Raw genomic sequence first — 17065 nt, 5'->3', positions numbered from 1 at the left:
TTAAGAGTAACTAAACTGACAGAAAAAAACAGCTACACTACGTATATATTCGATTTTTAAATAATACTGTTGTTATTTGTGTTCAAAATATGAAGACTGACAAGAGCATGACTTATTAAAACAACTATTGAGTTATTATTTCCAAAAAAATCAAAATTATAAGGCTAATAATCTGATTAACCCATATTGTCATGATTTGAATAATAAATGTGTGTATTGATTATAATTATTATAACTATTTCATTTATAAATATAAATCAAGAAATTGATTTCTCTTTGTGCGGAGCACACCTCAAGGAGTTATAATCCTGACGAGGTCAGGAGTTGGGTTTGTCGTCGAATGCCTAAAAATAGATCCCAGCTCAGTCGAGCACAAGAATCCGTTTCCCGGGTCATGTCGCACTAAATCAATTAAACAAAATTGGGACTGGAATATATTTAGCATAGCAACAAAAGAAACACCAAGTGTATCGAGTGTCACCCGGCTCGAACTTTTGATGGACGTAATTTATGCACACCGTAACGAAATGGAAATGCTTCTAGGCGGCAGTCGTTTATAAGATTTCTTGATTTCCCTAAATGATTTCATCAGCCCAAAGTGCGGACTGTCTGGCCAACCCCCTGCCTCTGTATATCTCCTGTCCATCAACTCTACCTGATGTGAGGACCTCATCAGGTTTTGGTTTTTCTCGCCCTTATATAAGGTATACCTGAGACCAGACCCGTGTAACCCAAAGTGATCCTCAAATTTTCCACAATGAGTAAATTGTCGGGTTTTTCCCAAAACTCCCGCTGTTACCCGATTCTCGTTGAGGTTGCCTTGTTTTGACATCGATCACAAAGTTTTCGGGTATATTTGATGGGTTCAGACGAAGTCAGATAGGAGCACTAAAAAAAGGTTCGTTTTTTCTTTTAAATCACGATTGTAACTAGTTACTTTCCTATAATATATTTCCCATGTCCTTTTCAAACTTAGAACTTCTTTTAAGTGTCTTTATAATAAAGTAGGGAACTATAAGCCCACTCCGATTAATTTCTTAAGGAAAGTGACCCTTTAGAATATATAGAAATTTAAAATGACGAAATACGATCAATATATTTAACCGATTTCTAAAAATACCGGTTCTAAAACCTTTGTTAACCTATAGCTTGGAATCGGTTCTCCATAGAGGTCGTTCCGTCGCCTGTTTGTCTACCAGATGTTAAATAAGATAGCGATAGCGATAACGAAAACAAGGCAATTTGCGACCGTCTAAGTATCAGTCAACAGTTTTCGCAACCAGTATTGACCCAAAGAGCCCCCCGAGTCCCTCTATGGGGGCTCCGTTCTCCCCCCAGCAAACTTATCTAGCCCCAGGTAACTCACTTCGGCGACGACAAATCGTCTGACTGATTTTGTGCATATACACGTACATATAGTATATGTATGAATAAACACAGTTGCGGTCAAAGTAACAACACGGGCAATTCAAACGGTTGCCGCAATTGCTGAATATATTGTGGCATCTGTGAAAAAGTTATTTAATTACATATAATTTGTTGGCGAGCGGAAAAGTTATCTAAGCTAAATACCCTTTCTCGGGGGATTTTACAGTTGCAATATGATATCATTTATTGTAGCATAGAAATTGGTAAAACCATAGAAGACTGTTAGACGTTCTGAGAAAAATCACTTATTTAAAAAAAATATATTACATTTGATCTTTTCCATAGGTGTTTTCCCATTAAAAATCCAAGGCACAATTTTTGCTCTATTTTTCTAGCCCGCACTGTGTAACAGGTGAGTTTAGTAGCGCTCTGTATATACATCTGAAGAATATTAAATCAATATTTAACGGTGCTAGGGAAAATATGCGTCACGTTCCTATATAGAACTCTACTTCTCTGCCTCCCCACCCAAATACTCCATCGTTTTATGGCTCTTTGTGTTGTGACTGGGCAAGGTCGCGTGTTTTATCGCGAACATTTTGCACTTCAGATACGGTGAAATGGCGTGGTCTTACTGCCTCGGCCCCCTGCAGTTTTCCCAACCACACCCTCGGAAAACCCACCATCCCACTATAATAAAACCTACGAACATGTCCCGAATCGCGTAGACAAAGCGTCTGCTTCTTTCGCAAGTTTTGGGGGAACAAAGAAGTACGGCTCGCTGATTAGATCATTGGGTAAACATGATACTCGATGGCCTGCGATAAGAAGTGATTGCGCTACGGAAAGTGTGTCATCCAAACGTCGAGCCTCCGTTTCCATTCGCAATCCCATTTCTAGCAATGCGAAAATCACTTTAAAAATGGCTCATAGTCTGGGTATTTCAACATAGTATTAGACCATTTCAGAAAAAAGATAATATTTGTAGGGATACGAAAATAATTCTTACTTAAGACAGTGCTTAAAAATGTAAACTTTTAAAAAGAATTGCTTTCAGTTTATCTGAATATATTAAATACTTTAATCAGGGATACATAATGGTGTTGGGAAAATGGTATCAAAATGTTTTTTTTAACGTTTGAGTTTTATGAATCACTGGAATTTTTTGCAGAAGTAACCTTTAATCAATTTTGTTAAGTATTGGCTATCATTATGCAATATTGTCATGCTACTTATCTTAGTTCTGGCCCAAAAAACCAGTCACAGAATTTTTTTTGTCAGATTGTGAGTAAATTGCATCAGTCCAAAGTTTCTGAGTGAAATGGCCCATGGCAACCATATTCGCATTAGTCAGCCCCGATTTTAGCTGTCTCTCCCGACGACTTTAATAATTTCATCATGGCTTCGTGCTGGAAACCACGTCAGCTCCTCAGAAATAAAAACAGAGAGGAAGTAGCACTCCAAGGGAGAAATTCGTTTACGTAAAGCCCGAAACCTTGGACCTTCGGGACTCTTTATATTGAACATCTGACGCTGACTCAACGTTCTGTTTCTATGCGAAAAGTGTTTCTACAAATAGCATTTTGTACCTCGTATTTCTTGAAGGTGAAAGCTGTATTAAAGGGGAATAGAATATCAGTTTGCTAAGCCATTTCATCAGCTACAAGTGCTGGGAAAAATCAAAGCATGTAATATAAATACAAATTGCAATGGGTATACCATTCTCTGACTTGCATTTTTCGATTTTAAAAAGTTATATGGGCTATTGAACTTAGGCGAAAGATGGGGAAATACGCAACTCATTGCTGATTAGAAAATCAAAACAAAATAATGCGAAAACAGAGCAATTAAAATTAATGTTTTCTGAAAAATACACAAACAACTTTTTCGAAATTTCAAACCATAGGTAGGTATATTTTTCGGTTGGTGTTGCCAAGCAAAGTCTTTGATAATAAAAAATGAGTTCTCGAAATCTTACGCTGACTCAACTTTTGGTTTTTATGCGGTAAAGGGGTATTAAAATTGTATCGAACTGATAAGTTCACTTTTAGTAACATATAATTATACTAAACAAGTAATAATCAATACCTAAATAAAATAAAATCAAGCAAACACTTTTAAAAAGTCTGGGGCACTACTTTTATATTGAGAAAAAATTACAAATGTGTAATCATCTTTGTTCATTCAAATGGCCTAACATAAATTGGCAGAATTTTTGAGAATCCATAAAAAACTATTATATAAATACAGCTCATTTAGCCATTTAAGTTTGGGTAAGAACTTTTTAGAAAACCCCAATTCGATTAAATAATACGAAAATGCAAAAACGATGAGTTCTGCTGAAATTTCAACCGTCAATGAAGAGTTTACACTTCTCAATAAAAAGCCATTATGTAATGGCCGCATTGGACAACTTGATACACGTAAACAAAAAACGCATTGACGACCATCCATTTGCGGATCCATTTAAACAGTTTCATTTGCATGGATTGTCAGAAATGATACCCCTAGCCTCTGGACAATTTGCTCAATGGAGCACTAAATCTAAATGTATATGTCGTATGTATGCAGGGGCATTTATCTGGACTCCACTGAGCGCATAATATTACCCGTCTCAATTTTGCAAATCAAAGCACTTTTTCTAGTTTCCATTATTGTTGTATAAATACAAAAGGGAAAAGTAGGGGGTCGCACGAAGTTGAAAATACCCTTTTATAAGGAATTTAAAGTATAATCTTTTTAGTGGGTGTTTAGTATATAAAAATCAACTGGTTATTGGGCATTAGCTAATGTTTTAATAATAATAACCTGCTATATCTTAACTGGTTTAATAATATTTGTTTTCGAAATTCTGTCCTAAGCATCATATTTACTTTGGGTTTCGGAGTCATTTAAGTAAGTTATTGTTATAGATTGCCCGATTCTTTGGATCAAAAGATGTAACATAACATAATATTACCCGTCTCAATTTTGCAAATCAAAGCACTTTTTCTAGTTTCCATTATTGTTGTATAAATACAAAAGGAAAAAGTAGGGGGTCGCACGAAGTTGTAAATACCCTTTTATAAGGAATCTAAAGTATAATCTTTTTAATAGGTATTTAGTTCTAAATATTATTTGGTTTTTATAAATGGGCATTATCAAATGCTTTATTAATAATAACCTGCTATGTCTTTATATATTATATTATTTTATATTATATTATATTATATCTTAACTGGTTTAATAATATCATATCATCATATCATGTTTATTTTGCGTTCGGAGTTATTTAAGTAAGTTATTGTTATAGATTGACCGATTCTTTTGGTCAAAAGATGTAACCCTTTTTGGAATAAATTTACAAGAATTTATAAGAATTTTATAAAGAATTTAAAATATAATCTTTTTTATTTTTTAGCTATAAAAATCAACTTGTTTTTTTTTTAAATGGGCATTATCTAATGCTTCAATAATAATAACCTGCTATATCTTTGAATTTTATATCTTAACTGGTTTATTAATATCATATATCATCATATCATATTTATTTTGGCTTTCGGAGTTATTTAAGTATGTTATTGTTATATATTGCCCGATTCTTTTGGTCAAAAGGTGTAACCCTTTTTTGGAAAGGGCATAAAAAGAGGCTCGCTGTCATGATTTTCGCTTTGCACACATATGCAGGGAAACAATGAGTGTATCGGGAAAATAAAATAAAATAAAATGCTGGGCAAACAGCCGATGAACAAAGTGATTATATAAAAACCGTTAGCCGTCAAAGCCGCTGGCGAAAAACAAAATAAAAACGTTCGGAAAGAACGAGACAAGAAAAACAGAAAATAATGCCAAAGAACGATTTCGATTTATCAGCAAAAACGAAACGGGAGAAAAAAATACGCGTTTTTATCTCGCTGCTCAATTGATTTACATAATCAACGAAATCGCTTTTTGCCACCCAGCCACCCCTTTCCCCCTCACCCCCCTCCCCCCTCAGGAAATGGCAGTCGCCTTGTTCTCTGTGCATTTAATTAAATGCTGATTAAGTTTTATTCAATGGAGCACACAGATACACACATACAAACAGGGGGCAATGGGAGATATAATATAGCACAATGGAGCAGGAATACGTATACGACCCGTGTGCGTTGTTTGTGCATAGATTCGTAGATTAGTCATTGATATTGGACAACGTGTTCGACTGGAATCGACCGGCGCTTTTATAAACGTGAATAATTTAATAACGTCCTCATTAAGATAATGAAATTAGTTCAAATAGTCGCCAGTTTGGTCAGATAATACGTCTGTCTGCCATTCAGATTGATTAGACTCGGCGCACATGGGCACAAACCTGTATGTACATTGTACACACGTGGGTACACATAGTCCACTATTACTTATTACTGATTACTGATTACCGACCATATCACCGGTCCTCCCATATCAGGCTTACATAAGCGAGGCTCTCAGACACCCATTCTTTTATATTTCCATGCGTTAGGTAAATGGTTCTGTTATTATCTATAAAAGAGATTTAGTTTTCATAGTTTATGCCAAGAAAATCTAAAATTCGGTTGAAACACGTTAGTACATTAAAACAATTCCTAATCGTCTTTGTCTGGTTTTTTAAAGAGGTATACCTTTTTGTAGACCTAATATTTGTCGGATCAAATTGAAACTTAATAGGTTTACTGAAAAAACAAAGGTTTCTTTCTAGTAACCAAAACAGATAATTTCTTGATAACTTTTTTTCGTAGGATCTGAAACCCAGGTGTCCAGACAGCCAAATGCTTAAAGATAGTTTTATAAAATTCTGAGAGTTAAAGCAACAAAACCATCGGAAAATAATTAACTAATATTAAATAAGTGGTATCTTATTGAATTTTTATTTTTATATCTATTGAAAATTTAAGGGCTAATCTGATTTAAGCTCTGCTGTCTTTCCTTTAGCGTTTGGAATTTGAACTTATTCAGGTGAAAATCGGAAACATAAATCAGGTCAACATAATTAAGTTGATAATGAAAACTTCCGACCGGAATATAATTTAGATTAGCATAGATATTTTAAGAGGATTACATAAATTGTCATCGACATGTTCCAAATAAAGAATAAATTTGCCTGCGACACATGTAAATTAAATAAATGTATATGCATAAGCGAAAAATATATAAATAAACTTGGCAAAATTCGATTTGCATATTCAACCAGTTTCCAACCGATTCACTAATCAGAAGTGGGAAGATGAGTATATTTCTGCATTCCCGAGCGTGTGAACCGAACTTTGTCAATGGACTAGAAAGAAACTTTGGATGGACTTGAGAATATTTCATTTTGCCCTGTAAACTGTAAGTAAGCGAAGAGCTTAACTGGCGAAAAAAAAAGATAGATAAAGACGGAGGCCCACAGCTGGGGCAATAAATCAGGGGAAAATTGTGGCCGAAGGGGAAAACTTGCCGGGCCGAACAGAAGGTGGGAAAACTGTTGAATTATTTCCCAGGACACCGGCACACGCACACGCACATGCTGTGGAAAATTCGTTACATTTCACACTGTAAGCCAAAGCCGACAACAATAAACTGCCAAATTCGCATAAAATATTTTGTAGGAATTAAAACAGGAGCATATCGAATGCCCGGGACTCATGTGCACGGGGATCAGCCGAGGAGGAGGCCTCAAGGAACCCATAAATTCAGCTGAGAAAATCTCCCAAGGAAAACAAAAATAGAAAATGTGTCAATGCAAACAGCGGCTAGCCCTCGGTCCGTTGTTGTTGTTGTTATTCTGGCTGTTCTGGCTGTTATTGTTGCTGGCCACGGATCGTGGACCAAGTGAATCTGGGCCATAAAAGTGCAAAATGTTTTCCACTCGGCTGGAATCTGATTCTACCTCGGGTACTCCCACACCCCTGCCGAAATCTCCGCTCGTTCCCATCGCATGCGATGCACTCGTTAGGAGCACAGAATTGGAAGAACACTGGAAGAAAAACATAGTATCATATTTAGAAAATATATTTTGGTGTTTTGTTGTTTTTTCAAAAATTTAAAACGGATATATACGTTTATTTAGGTTTGCATTTTATTTATGCAAAAGGAAATAATATTTTACAAAAATAAAGGTATTGATATTTAATGTCGAAGTAAAATAAATAAAATTAAAAAAATAAATATAGTTCTTTAACTTTTTCACACTTTTTAAAGAGTTTCAGTCGTTTATGAAAGTGTTAAAAAATTATGCCATGCAACAAACATTAAGTGCACTTTTCAAAAAATATCGGATCTGTTTAGCTGTTCGTCGATTTAATATAGTTCATTGGTGGTAAAATTATTTTTTTTAGTTTCTTAACGTTATTATAGAAAAATTATTTGTGTACAGTACATATTTGAACGTACTATAATTTATATTTTGCATTTTTATTGCAATTTGTGATTAAAATAATATTAAACTTGGCTTTTAACATACAATGAAAAAATAAATAACAAATAATTGCTTATTTTCTTATGTTTTTTTATTACACTTTGTTAGTACTTTTTTTTTAATGATTTACAGCCAAAATTATTTTTGTGAACTAAAATATAATTTAAGAAAATACCAATTTTTTTAATCCACATAAATTGAAAAGGTATTGCCAATTTTAATCATACATTTTTAAACCATTTAACTTAAGGAATATTTATTTGTAAAATCTGTTTAAAATGTGAACTAAGATACTTCATGCCGCGACCTTTTCAGGATTTACCCAATCTTTTTCCCAGTGTCGGTCCAGAGAATAAACCCGGCACCGGCTGACACTTGGACATGGGAAGCGGTCCGGGGGCGTCTGAAATCGATTTCTGCACTACCTACCTGCCGACCAGGTCTGACATGGGATGGCTGTGGTTCTGGTCTCTGTCTCGGTCTCGGCCTCGTATCGGTATTGGTATCGGTCTTTTGGTCCCAGAGCCGGGTGTTACCTGTTACCGAGCTAATGGCCAGCAGACCGCGCGACCAACATAAATCCATAAAAACATGAAAAGGGAAACGAGCGAGAGAAAATAATTAAATTGCAATTATGTGCAAACAATTCCAAATCCGGACGATTCGGAAAAAGTTAATTACACGACAATAAAGCGCAGAAGAACGGCAGTGGATGTACGTAGGTATGGGTGGTATGGGTATAGTAAGTAGGTAACTGGTTACCTGCCCACATCACATCACATCCGCCGGCTGATTGGCTCGGACTCTCCAGCTGACTTGAGCTGACATTAATGGGTATTTGAATGCGGCTTCTGGGCGCTTTAATCGGCTGACTGACTGACTGTCGGACATTCGGACACTGGGACCGATGTCTTCTGTCCAGTGACACGTCGTCGTCCGCATTACTATATCGTTAGTGCCCGGGCCTTGACTGCGGATGATCGCAATTTGCTGATTTCGCGACTGCAGTATCTCATCAGCAGCCGTACTCAGCCTCATATCATCAACTGGTCCTCCGATCTCGTGTCTCCCCCTAATGAAGACAGACGGACGGATTAGTTATGGCCTTATGATAAATTGGTCTGATCCAATTGTCTGCTCGAAGGGAAAAGGGAAATGGAAATGGAAATGGAAGGGCGGGGCAGTGGTCAGTCATCGAATTAGCGACAACATCGTATCGGTACAACAACTTTCGCCATAGATCTCAATCAGTGGCGGACGGACTGATTAAATGAAATTTAATGACGCTTGATTGCCACTTCGGTTTCTTCTTATATTGTGATTCTTGAGCGAGTCGGTTGCCATCGCTTTACTTTGGTTAGGAGAGGTTATCGCCGGGTGTTGCAGCTATTGATTGGGAAACGATCTGTTTAATCAGGATTTCTGGCTACGGCACAAAGAGGTAGTTAACTTAAAGGAAATTTCTTAGTGTTTCAGAGAATACCCATGACCTGTTCTATAAATACAAGGTTATTATAATAATATACAAATGTCTAAAAACGGAAATATGTTTTTTAAGTTCTTATTTTTAATTCATTCATTCATATATAATTCCTTATCACGTTATGATAGAAACCCCATATCATAAAAATTGTGATAGTTGTAATATTGATATAATATTATTCTTTCATCATCTATAGACGATACTGCACAACGGAATACTGTTAAATGACACTGTTAAAATTTGGTAGCATTACATTTTTATAACTACAAATATATTTGATAAGGTAAATTGGGGCTCCAAACTACTTCCAATTTGAAAAACCAATAGTCTAACACAATTTTTTCGGTCTTCCTAGAGATTAAAATAAACTTCTTATAATATCAAACATCAGCATTTTGAAGTACATATCCCTTTTTAAACTTAACTTTCATTTATTTAGTTTCTCCCAAAATGGTGGGGCCAATAAAAACACATTTCAGGATATGCCATTACGTTACATCACCCAGAAAAGGGACTTCCTCTAACCTTGAGCACATTATCTGGTTAAACTAATTAACCCCTGGGCCGCAAAACTTTAATTAGATAACCCCACTCGGCGGAAAGTTGAAATGCGAGTAAATCAGGTTGATGGGTGACTGACTGGCCGACAGTCCGGGGGCTCCCGGTTCACGGAGTTCGGACAAGTTTAATTAGATCTGCATATGCAATGAGGACCCGAGGGTTCCCGGTAAACAGGTTAACGAACTGCTGGAATGGAGAGTGGCCGGCAGTCAGTGTGCGTTTGGCGGCGAAAGGATGCGATGGCTGGGAGTTCTGGCTGGGACTTACGTATCCCTTGCGATGGCCACGATTCACAGCATTCATACCCTCATCCCCCCAAAGGGGTATGAGGTGCATCTGAAAATACTGCTGCAAGAAATCCTATGGACCGCCAATGTAAAGAGATGCTTTAGCATCATCACGGATGATCTGCATTATCCCATCTACGATCGGGTATTTTTCGAGTCGGTGGGTCGCCAAGTAATCCCCTTCTTCGTGATGCGTGCCAATGCCAGCGAAGATTTCCAGAGGCCTCCCAAGCAAGTTGAGCTCTTCGTGAGGGCCATTAAATCCAGCGATTGTGAACTTAATCTAATCACCATCTTAAACGGCTGGCAGGTTCAGCGACTTCTTAGATACATTTACGACAATAGATCTTTAAATTTGCAGAAAAAGTTCATCTTGCTACACGATTCGCGACTTTTCGAGAGGGATATGATCCACCTTTGGAGCGTTTTTGTCAGCACCATTTTTCTCAAAAGCCAGTTGGACAATAAGTGGGTCTAACATTTAAGTATAATATCTTTTAATTTGGGAATCATTTGAACAGATTCACCATTTCCACTATAGCCTTTCCGGGTATTTTAAGTGGAGTCCTGGTTTTAAAGAACATCGCCCAATGGGAACTGGGAAAAAGTGTCAGTGGAAAGATTTTATTTGCGGACAAGACAAGTGATTTGTTTGGTATGTTATTATATTATTTATTATTGTACAGGATTAAAAAAAAAATAACAAATATTGTCCTAAAATGTAATGTTTGGGGATGAGTAGTGGTTTGAGTCAAAATCCCTTTTAAATGTTAGGTGTCTAAAAAAAAGTCCTTTTATTCTTCAGACATCAAAAATTAAATTTAAAAGTTATTACAATTTACGTGCCATCCTAGGGATAAAACCGCTAAGGACAAAATTTATTCGTTTCAAAATATTTCCTAGATTCTGGTCCTTTTCAATCCTATCCCTTTCCAGGAGCCTCGGTGCCAGTGGCTATTTCCGAGCACGTGCCCATGGTTTTATGGGTAAATACGAGCAACAGCTTCCAGGGAGTTGAAGTGGAGATTATGAATGCCCTGGGCAAGGCGTTGAACTTCAAACCCGCTTACTACAGACCCAACCAAAGTGAAAACATGGACTGGGAGCTGGAGAACGGCTATGGAAATGGTAATCCCGATGGATATGGACAGAACGAAAGCCGCATTGATTCAATGCTTATTGAAGAGGTGGTAAGTGGGGATTAAAACAAACCCATACAAAACGTGATTATGGTACATATGCTATTAGCGACTTGTTGACTTATTAACATTTTAATCTGCACAGGCTGCTCACAGTGCTCGCTTTGCCATTGGGGATTTGCATCAGTTCCTGGTGTATCTGCAACTGGTGGAGCTCAGTTCGCCGCACAATTTCGAGTGCCTGACCTTTCTCACACCTGAATCCTCGACAGACAACTCCTGGCAGACCTTCATCCTGCCCTTCAGCGGTGGAATGTGGGCGGGGGTTCTACTCTCCCTGTTTGTGGTGGGCACTGTGTTCTATGCCATTAGTTTCCTAAACGCCATTATCAACAGCAATGTTTCCTCGGGGTTCTTTCGTTGCCTTCGACGGAACCGTGGAGTTCCCATGGATCCGAAGGTATATCGCCGAGTTAGCTTTCGCATCGCCATCAGTCGCTATCGTCCTTCCAAGGAATCCCGGAGACCTCGAGATCTATTCGACGACTACGCCAACTGCATCCTGCTAACTTATAGCATGCTCCTTTATGTGGCCTTACCCCGAATGCCGCGGAATTGGCCTCTGAGAGTTCTGACTGGGTGGTACTGGATCTACTGCATCCTCTTGGTGGCCACATATAGGGCCAGCTTCACAGCCATTTTGGCCAACCCGTCAGCCAGGTAGGGGATATATTTTTTTTACAACTTGATTACAGTCGATAAATATTTTTTAAACATTTGTTGCTTGCAGGGTTACTATAGACACCCTGGAGGACCTTCTGGCCTCCAACATACCACCCTCTGCTGGAGCTACCGAGAACAGACAGTTTTTCCTGGATGCCTCCGATGAGACTGCTCGAAAGGTGGGCGAAAAGATGGAGGTTATCGCACAAAGCGATGATCTGGTAAGAAAATTACTAATATTAGAGAAAAGTCCATAGAGTGATTAATTACCAAAAGAAAAATATATAAATATTTGTATGACAAAATGTAAAAATCTAATGCTTTGCAAAAGTTAGTTCCCATTAACGTTTTTAAATTTATTTCCACTATCAAAATGACATCTTTTCAGCGCAAATCAGATAAGAATAATTGGGGCACCGATAGAACCACGTTCAAATGTCCGATTCATATCAGCTATATAGCCTATTCACACTGAGGTATCCGCTTCAGCGACTTTTTCTTCCATAAGAAACGCACGTGCTAGAAAGAGACTGGTAAGAGTCGCACATTTGCTAATGCCGATCAGCTGTTCGCTTCAGCGATTCTCTATGTGAATAGGAATCTGCTTAAGAGGCTGTGTGCAGTGGGTATAACAATTTTCACGTTTTCACATCTGTGGCAAATGTGGCATTGTCCTCTAAGGCACCGTTGGTGGGGATGGCTTTTTCGGATATTTTGTCACGTCCTCGACGATATTGTCGCCGCCCTCGAACTTACTGATTTATAATGACACTGTTTATCAAATTTTTTACCAATGAACTTTATACCACAAGATGGAAAAACAAAAACCAGTTCTAACTCGTTTCCAACGGCAAAATATCTTATCTTTGTGATAAGCGTATTTGGGCGGATTTTTTATTTAACGGTATTAATTCTTCAAGTTGCAAAATAATCTGGTGTGATATGAAAAGTATTCCGGTGACTTAAAAGCTTAAGGAGAGACTAATTTGTTAAAAAATATATAGTAGGAAAGAAGGTCATGCTAATATAAGAAAACAAATATAAATGGTTAAATAACAACTTTATTTAGTGATACAAATACAATCAAAATCAATTTAACTATTAAAATCATTCATTGCTGTTATTACATTTTTATGTCTGAATGATGTAATAATATATAATTTATTTTCCAGACCTCTCGCATTGCTAAAGGACATTGCGCCTACTATGACAACGAGTTTTATCTCCGCTATCTTAGAGTAGCGGACGATTCTGGATCCGGAGTAGGATCAGCTCTACATATCATGAAGGAATGTGTGGTTTATATGCCCGTAGTTCTGGCGATGGAGAAGAACTCGGCGCTGAAAGATAGGGTTGATAGCTCCATTCAACATTTGGCAGAGGGTGGTGGGTAGACTTGGATCCTTGTTTCTATATACGGAATCCCCATTTAATTTTCATAATCCCTCAGGACTGATAGCTAAGTGGCTTAGGGACGCCATAGTGCATCTACCAGCAGAGGCTCTGGCCCAACAAGAGGCACTTATGAACATTCAGAAATTCTGGAGTTCCTTTGTAGCCTTGGGTATTGGTTACGTTATCTCTATTCTAACTCTTCTCGCAGAGCGCTGGCATTTCAAGCACATTATCATGAGACATCCAATGTATGATGTCTATAACCCAAGCTTGTATTATAATTTTAAAAGGATTTATCCGGAGCAATAAAACAAAGTTTTATTAAATTGTGTGACATCGTTTGTATTTATGTTACACCCTCTTTTTCTTTTTTTCTTACAGTTCATTAAAAAAAATTCCAAAATTTTCTAATGTTACAAGAGTGTAAGCTTCTTAGCCACAACTTTAAAGCTTATCTTTTGTTTTTTTCATGTAGGGGGTTCGAGTTGTGGCTTAAAATATGGATTTTGTTTTGCACACAACTTAAGAAAAATTAATTTTCCATTGCACAACGTAAAATATTCTCAAGTACTGCAAGTTGTCATTCCACCACAACATTCCACAAAGTAATGATATATGCACACACATGCCTAATATTTATAATTGCCGGCAGCAGATGACAAATGTATCTGGTACTCAGGACTGAATGGCAATTGAGAGGCTGAAAAGTCTTCATTGACGCACTAAGAAGCAACAAAGGCAGAGTCGAAACGGAGGGGCCTTGGTAAATGCGATCGATGAATATAGTGCCATTTATCACGAGGAGCCAAGTGGCCTCAAGTACCAAAGTACCAGTGGCAATGTGGTGAATAAATTCAAGAGCCCGGATTCCTTCAATCACTTTTCGTAAATACTGATTTGCATTGTTTATGAGTTAATGCACATTAGGCATTATTTGTTTATGGCCGTATCACAAATCCTGGGAAAGCTGAAATGATAAAAGCCCATAAATAAAACCATTTTTAAGTGCCAGACTAAACTCAAACAGAAAAAGAACAAAAACAATGCTATATAAAAACGAAAAACCCCTCGAGAATAGCGCGAAGATTGGGGGCTCACGGGCACTTCAAAACTTTTAAATGGAAATGGGAATTTAAAGTCAAAATTTCCATGTGATGAGGTATCCAGAAACCAGACGTGCTAAGCAATAAACAATCCAAAGGTTAATAACAATCATAATAATTGATAAGCTTTTGTTGGCCCATATCCTCAACCGTTTTCAATATTTCTTTGTTTTTCATTCAAAAATACAGAATGTAGAAGGTGAGGCAATCCAAATTTCGTAAAATGTGCCTACTGACAGATACATTTTACGGGTTAAACAAATTTTTGTGGTCTGTCTGAACAGAGTTCGAAAAGTAAAAAATCGAAAAATACAATTTCCAATATCTACTTTACATTATTCAATGGTAAAAATAATAAGTGTGAGCTTACAAGTAATTTTTTAATTAAATCAAATTAATTCTAAGCCTCTTATTTTCTGTGTGCACTTTTTATTTATGAACATACTACATAGTATCCCTTAAACTAAATTTCTTCGCTACGTAGCCAACCGAAATAAAGCTTAATAACTTATTTTGAAATGCCAACTATTTAATTACGGAATCATTTTATTTAGTTTTTCTAGCTGTCCATCTGTGACCGACCATTTTCACTTGGCTTGAAGTTTAAAATGTAATTTATTTATTATACAAATTACACAAATATTTAATAACATTTGTTTACTGATTCTGAAACTATTTTTTCCACCGTGAAATTGTTTCGTTTTGTTTTGCTCTATGATAAATATTTATGGGTGTTTTATTTGTTTTGTTTTAGCTCGAGCTTGTTGTTTACATTCCCATTTCATATAATTTAATTAGTTTTGCTTCAATTTGTTGTACATTTTGTTGGTTCTCGCCGTGACGGACTTTTTCCTATTTTGTGTATATGCAGGGCCCACATGGATTTAAATTCAGCTGGATTTCCTCAGTCAAAAAAATACTTGACAGTTGCACTGAAAATACTTATCAAATATCCAATACTTAATATTGACATTTAAAATTTTTAAGCTTAAAGAAAGCCGAGCTCGAAAAATTAAATTAAGAAATCAATTTTCCGCAAAAATACCGAAAAATACTTAAAACATATGGAACACCGAACAAAGACTCCTTCTTTTGCCCACATTGGTTAATAACCTCATAACTCCACCCTAGTGTAAGCAGGCTTTTTTATATTCGTGTCAGACTTAGTCGTGCCGAAAGAACACATTCCTATTGTAGTTATACGTTAGATTCTTCTTTAAATCACCGACGATAAGCATAAAATATTAAATATACCGAAAAATATTCAACAGATATCCGAAGACTTCACTTTTGACCACCCCTCTGTTCACTTTCCAAAACCTAAAAAATCAAGCCTAGTGTAAACAGGCCTTATTTGAAATTGAGATAATATGACATATATGAACCTAAAAAAAAATACCAAAAACGCTCATACAAGAAATTTGCCTGTGCAAGTAGGCCTTTAAAAACTAGCACGTGCCACATTTTTTCGTTTTGATTCATTCTTGACTCGGTCGGAACGCTAACAAAACGCTCGGAAAGAATAAAAAAGATTTTAAAAATCGTCCTAAAAAAAAAAAAGTTAAAATGGAGCAAAATAAATACGCGGTTGGCCCAGTCAATTACGAAAACTATGTTACTTGCCCGTATAACAGCGCGCATCGTATAATGCCAACCCGTTTAGCTAAACATTTGATAAGCTGCGGCGGGGATCGTAGCCTGCATAGGTGCCCATTCAACAGCACGCATTTGCTATCGGCAGCGGCCATGAAGGTGAGTAGTTCTCAACTAAAACCAACAGGGTGACAACACTTAGTATTCCCGATTTTCAGGATCATGTCATCGAGTGCCCCGACCGCTGTTCCTTGGAGCGCTACAAGATGCCGGACACTTTGCCGCCGGCGGAGCCCCAAGCCAACAAATTTTTGGTCGAGACTGAGGAGGACTGGGACACCGAGCCTCAGGCCGAGGCCTACAATCCCAAAAAGTACTGCCAGGTTAATCATGTTATATTGAATCCCCAGGGAAATCCACCGGCCGCACGTCGCGAATTTCGCGAGCGCGAACGCAAACGCTTCCTGGAGAACAACAAGTTTTAGATATCAAGTTTTTCAACAATTAAAACCATTTAACAAATAAAGTTGAGAATCTCCAGACTGGTTTCGATTTTCACTCCAGCAAGTATTTTGTGTTTTTTATTTTCCTAGAGCAAAAACGATGTTATGGTGATGTCTAAATGCAGTTTTTATGAGTTTTCAAAGTGTATCGCCTACATATTTGGAAAATATGCACACATATTTTAAGTCGAAACATGTAAAAAAAATTGGATGTGAACATCGAATGGGTTTTAATCATATGCAAGAAAATTAAACAATATAAATAAAATACAACAATTTTATATACAATTTGTTTCTTTTAGTATCTGAAGTTGATTCGACTTCAAAGTCACCAGTCTGTTTGAATTATTTGCTTTGTTTTGGTTTCGCTTTCAGGGGTATACAAAATCTAATTGACGTTTCCTATTTATCCCCTCAACGTACCTCCCCCTCATCAAATTTCTAGCAGCAACAACCACCCACACACCATTCTCACATTCCCGCATACAAATTTTGTTTTGTTTTTGTTTCGTAATT

General features: G+C 37.1%; 2 protein-coding genes across 2 annotated transcripts; both read left to right on the top strand.

The window, feature by feature from the left end:
* The first annotated feature begins 9730 nt into the window (after window positions 1-9730).
* On the top strand, window positions 9731-13659 carry Ir68a (Ionotropic receptor 68a). Its single transcript, XM_036814563.3, has 7 exons — window positions 9731-10561; window positions 10615-10748; window positions 11030-11283; window positions 11378-11952; window positions 12023-12176; window positions 13128-13341; window positions 13406-13659. The coding sequence occupies exons 1-7, from the start codon at window positions 10041-10043 to the stop codon at window positions 13657-13659; spliced, it is 2106 nt and encodes a 701-aa protein (XP_036670458.3). The 5' UTR covers window positions 9731-10040.
* A 2253-nt stretch (window positions 13660-15912) lies between these two features.
* Window positions 15913-16616, top strand: LOC108015907 (gametocyte-specific factor 1 homolog). The gene is made up of 2 exons (XM_017082479.4): window positions 15913-16205; window positions 16265-16616. Exons 1-2 carry the CDS (start codon window positions 16020-16022, stop codon window positions 16529-16531), a joined length of 453 nt encoding a protein of 150 aa, XP_016937968.3. The 5' UTR covers window positions 15913-16019; the 3' UTR covers window positions 16532-16616.
* Window positions 16617-17065: the final 449 nt, after the last annotated feature.

Source organism: Drosophila suzukii, chromosome 3 (assembly GCF_043229965.1).
Source record: "Drosophila suzukii chromosome 3, CBGP_Dsuzu_IsoJpt1.0, whole genome shotgun sequence".
Classification (NCBI taxonomy): Eukaryota; Metazoa; Arthropoda; class Insecta; order Diptera; family Drosophilidae; genus Drosophila; species Drosophila suzukii.
This window is presented reverse-complemented; position numbering and strand designations above follow the sequence as displayed.